The sequence below is a fragment of the Sphaeroforma arctica genome (assembly GCF_001186125.1).
Source record: "Sphaeroforma arctica JP610 unplaced genomic scaffold supercont1.89, whole genome shotgun sequence".
Taxonomy (NCBI): Eukaryota; class Ichthyosporea; order Ichthyophonida; genus Sphaeroforma; species Sphaeroforma arctica.
Genome location: NW_014040469.1, coordinates 54409 through 58270, shown reverse-complemented (window position 1 = coordinate 58270; position 3862 = coordinate 54409). Strand labels below are relative to the sequence as shown.

General features: G+C 42.8%; 1 protein-coding gene across 1 annotated transcript; it reads left to right on the top strand.

Moving 5' to 3' along the window:
* Positions 1-739: 739 nt before the first annotated feature.
* SARC_02063 (hypothetical protein) lies at positions 740-3823 on the top strand (the record flags this gene model as incomplete). Its single annotated transcript, XM_014304186.1, has 6 exons — positions 740-798; positions 1040-1178; positions 1633-1761; positions 2305-3008; positions 3605-3774; positions 3801-3823. 6 exons carry the CDS (start codon positions 740-742, stop codon positions 3821-3823), a joined length of 1224 nt encoding a protein of 407 aa, XP_014159661.1.
* Between the last annotated feature and the right edge of the window lie 39 nt (positions 3824-3862).

Here is a 3862-nt window from a genome sequence, read left to right as displayed (position 1 = left end):
CTATGCTTATTTATATACATATACACACATATATATATATACTCTTTCTCAAGAAAATAAAAAATTGTGTCTGTACCTGTTCACATATATACATATCGGATACATATTCGCGTCCTAAATATTTTTATTTATATGGAGTCGCTTGTAATTGGTGTAATCTATGAACTGATAAGTCGATAATAGTTCATGAAGGTATAGTCGCTCGCGTATATGCTCACCTTCTGACATTCAGTGTAGAACATACATTTTTATTTGTAGTTGCCATAGTAAATGACTATATAAAGAGTTAAAGTGCATGTATATTATATACTAAATATATATTTAAATTGCCATGTGCGAATCCCTGCGTTGATTGGATTTCATGCATTATTTTAATTTTTGTAACGTTATTTCGCTCTGCTTGATTCTACATTAGTCAATTTGGATACATGTATAGTCACGCATGTACATGTCCTTCAATGTGAGTGCTATCCTCACTGTGGTGCCGAGTACTATTTCGGAAAAGAAAGCAACCGTCAGTTTACACAAATATTTTTGCGTCAGCTCCTATCTTACATTAGACATTATTTCAATGCGCTCCTCGATTGCGTACGCTTATTTATATACGATATACATCCTTGCGGTGTATTTCTAGAGTGCACGGTACTCATTCTGTACGTACTTAACTGCGCCTTCAAGATCGAGCCTGCTCAATCCTCGACGGTGGATTGAGGTGAGGGAGATGACAACCGGTAAAGTCATGTTTGTAGAGACCAACTCATCAAAGGTTCAGTCCGAACGCCCGAAGAGCATGGTTGGGTAGGTACACAAATGATTATGGCGTAGATTTATATATCCAGCATCTCCTGTCTCGTACACAAATACGTATATGTGTGCGTGAATTTGTTTGTTTAGGACTCGCGGGCCAAACCGTGGCCTACTTCGGAGACAGAGCGCCTCAGACACATACATACACATACACTCTAACACGTTCATAAACGTTCTTATATATACTTTATTTTGCAATTTTACATTCACACTCATACCGCCATGCTATCAGCAAGGGGCAAGCAGATCAATGGTTGCAGTTGAGAGATAAGGCGAGCGACCAACTGTATTACTATCAAGCATCCACTGGAAGCTCTACCTGGTCTAGACCTTCGAATGAGCACCTCATTATTCCTCTAGATACAATGCAGGTGTGTGTATATATAAATTGTAGCAAAAATATGCTCCGATATAGTAGTGTGGGGATATATGTATATATATATTTATATTTATATATATATATATATACATATATATATATATATATATATGAAGTTCGTGTACACATCGGATTAGCTGTATGAATTAAAGGCACTAGCAGACTGTCTGACTAATCATCGTCGACTCGTGTAGGAATGTCCTACTTCTCCTGGCCACCCGACTGAAGACAGTGTGATAGCATGTGATGCGTAATACTGTTCCTGTTTGTATACTAGGCTATTGCATATGATGAGTATGGCCATCGCTGTCAGTAGACTGTGTAATGTCAAGGGATGCTTACATTTAATTTGAGTATGGCCATCGCTGTCAGTAGACTGTGTAATGTCAAGGGATGCTTACATTTAATTCTCTCCAATTGTCGTTCTTCACGTTTTTACATAAAAGGAGGCTATCGGGGCCGTAGACAAGGTGCCCAATGAGAGACCACCCAGTCAGATGACGTCAGATCAAATGACTCGTGCGTCCACTGGCACCATATCCAGTGTTGACACCTTCGACGAAAAGATGGTACAGGTAGGTGAAATATACATGTGTATTAGGATAAGCACAATTTGATATCCTATATTGTAAGAATGTCAGTCTAGTTGGTTGGTGTATTCATTGGAAGGGTTTGACCAGGCTATGCCGCTCGGTGTACCTTTTTGCTAATAGCCATATGTAGCCACGGTAGATAGAGTCCAGTTACTGTTGCGTTTGCCTCTGGTATTGATGTATGTCGTGTATATATGCTCTATCATATATTACGCATTGATACAATTTCGGAAACAGCTTGTTTGTTGGAGTAGTCTCTGCATTTGATATGCACACAGCTCGCATAAACATTGGACAACCATGTTTAATATTTTGCTGTGCTTCCTCTATGAAGTTCTATTCTATTTGTGCCCTACTGTTCCCCAATTAGAGGCTATAGAATCTATTAGGTTTTGCTATATTTTACCCAAGGCAAACCAACCGATTCTTTTCCATAATTAAGTTATCCATCAGAACGGAATGTCTTGGAATAATTAACGCGCTATCCGCTGCCCTGATTATCATACCACTCTGTACACATCACAGGGCCTGGGCCTAGCTGAAGACTCTGTGTGTGTGCTGATTAAAGGCAAAGAGGAGCTCACCGCAGAGGAGATCCAAGTCCAGAACTTCATCCCCACTCAATACCTGGTCAATAGTTCGCCTCAAACAGACCGGGTGCGTGCACCCTCCCACTCATTCCCTCATACCCACACACACGTATCGACCCCGACACTTAGTGCTGCTCATACTGATGACATGACGTATGGCAGTGTGGTGTTGGCTACCAATAACAACAAGAACGCCAGCAGTGACCGTCTCAGCGCAAGCATTACCCACGGCACATTTCGAGCGGCAGTGAGCTCCAACGGCTATGGAATGGGAATACAGGGGTATGATGGCCAGGTGATCTGTACACACACGCGCACCAGTATCACGAGCGGCTCGTCGGACTCTCTGTCACCCGGTTCGAAGGTATCGGTGTGTGTGGATGTGTCGGTGTGTGTGTCGCCTCATGGAGAGACCTACTACGACCACGGACACAACGGCGTCATCAGTAACAACAAGGACTCGATTGTAGCTACCAGCCGCAGGCCAAGCAATAAGAGGTGCTTGAGTACCGGAGAGTTTGAGGATGTTCTACAGATACAAACGCAGCAGTTGCTGACATCTGCGCCGCCAGAGCGTCGTGCGTCTCATGTGGGACACCACCGCAGTCAGTCGGAGTGTCGACCGGTGCCAGCGCCCCGGTATGTATTCTTTACGGTACACAATGATAAGTGTATCTCGGCAGTGACTTGTGTATATGCCAAGCTGTGCTTATTTGTTTGGGATGTTAATGTGAGAGCTGGCTATGTATGTACATGGATGTATATCATGCATTACAAGACACTATTAGAAGATTAAGTTTGCAGATGAACATCCTGCGTGTAGTGTATATACCACTATCGACGACGGTACCCGAACGAGCTTCAGCCATAAATGCAGCAGCTATTCGCCTCTCTTGTGTAGTGTCCCAAGCGTCGTATTCGGGACCAGTCACTACCGTAGGGGCGATGATATACCGTCTACGAATGCTTATATCACTCGTACAACATCTCGTGGCTGCAGCAATCAATGCAAAGTGGTACTATACAGTATTTTTTACTATTTACTCTCCTGCAAATATGCATGGACCTCGATAGGCAGTGATTCAGTTAGATTTCCACATATACATGATCTTAATATTGTTATACATAGTTTAAGGCACAAATAGTCACTGTTCTCGTGCACAAGAAATAGAGTACACATCTACGCTGGCCTGTACAATAGTCAATACCTGCGAATATTACTACACTCTTTTTAGACCACAAGCAACACTCCGAACTACGCAAGCCATGTCCTCCCCGGAAATTGAGTTGAATACAATTGCCGATGCATCTCCCATAGTCACGCCAAAAGCCCAGGCGAGTGCGAGTGACTCTAAAAGAGTATCGGTGGTTTCTCCCCGGCCAACTCAGTCACAAGCGCAGGTAGGTCTGTTCATTTTCGGTTGGAAACAGATTACTTTGTCTCTGTACCCTAAAACCAACGCGTATAATTGCAGCTCGATACTTTTATAGAC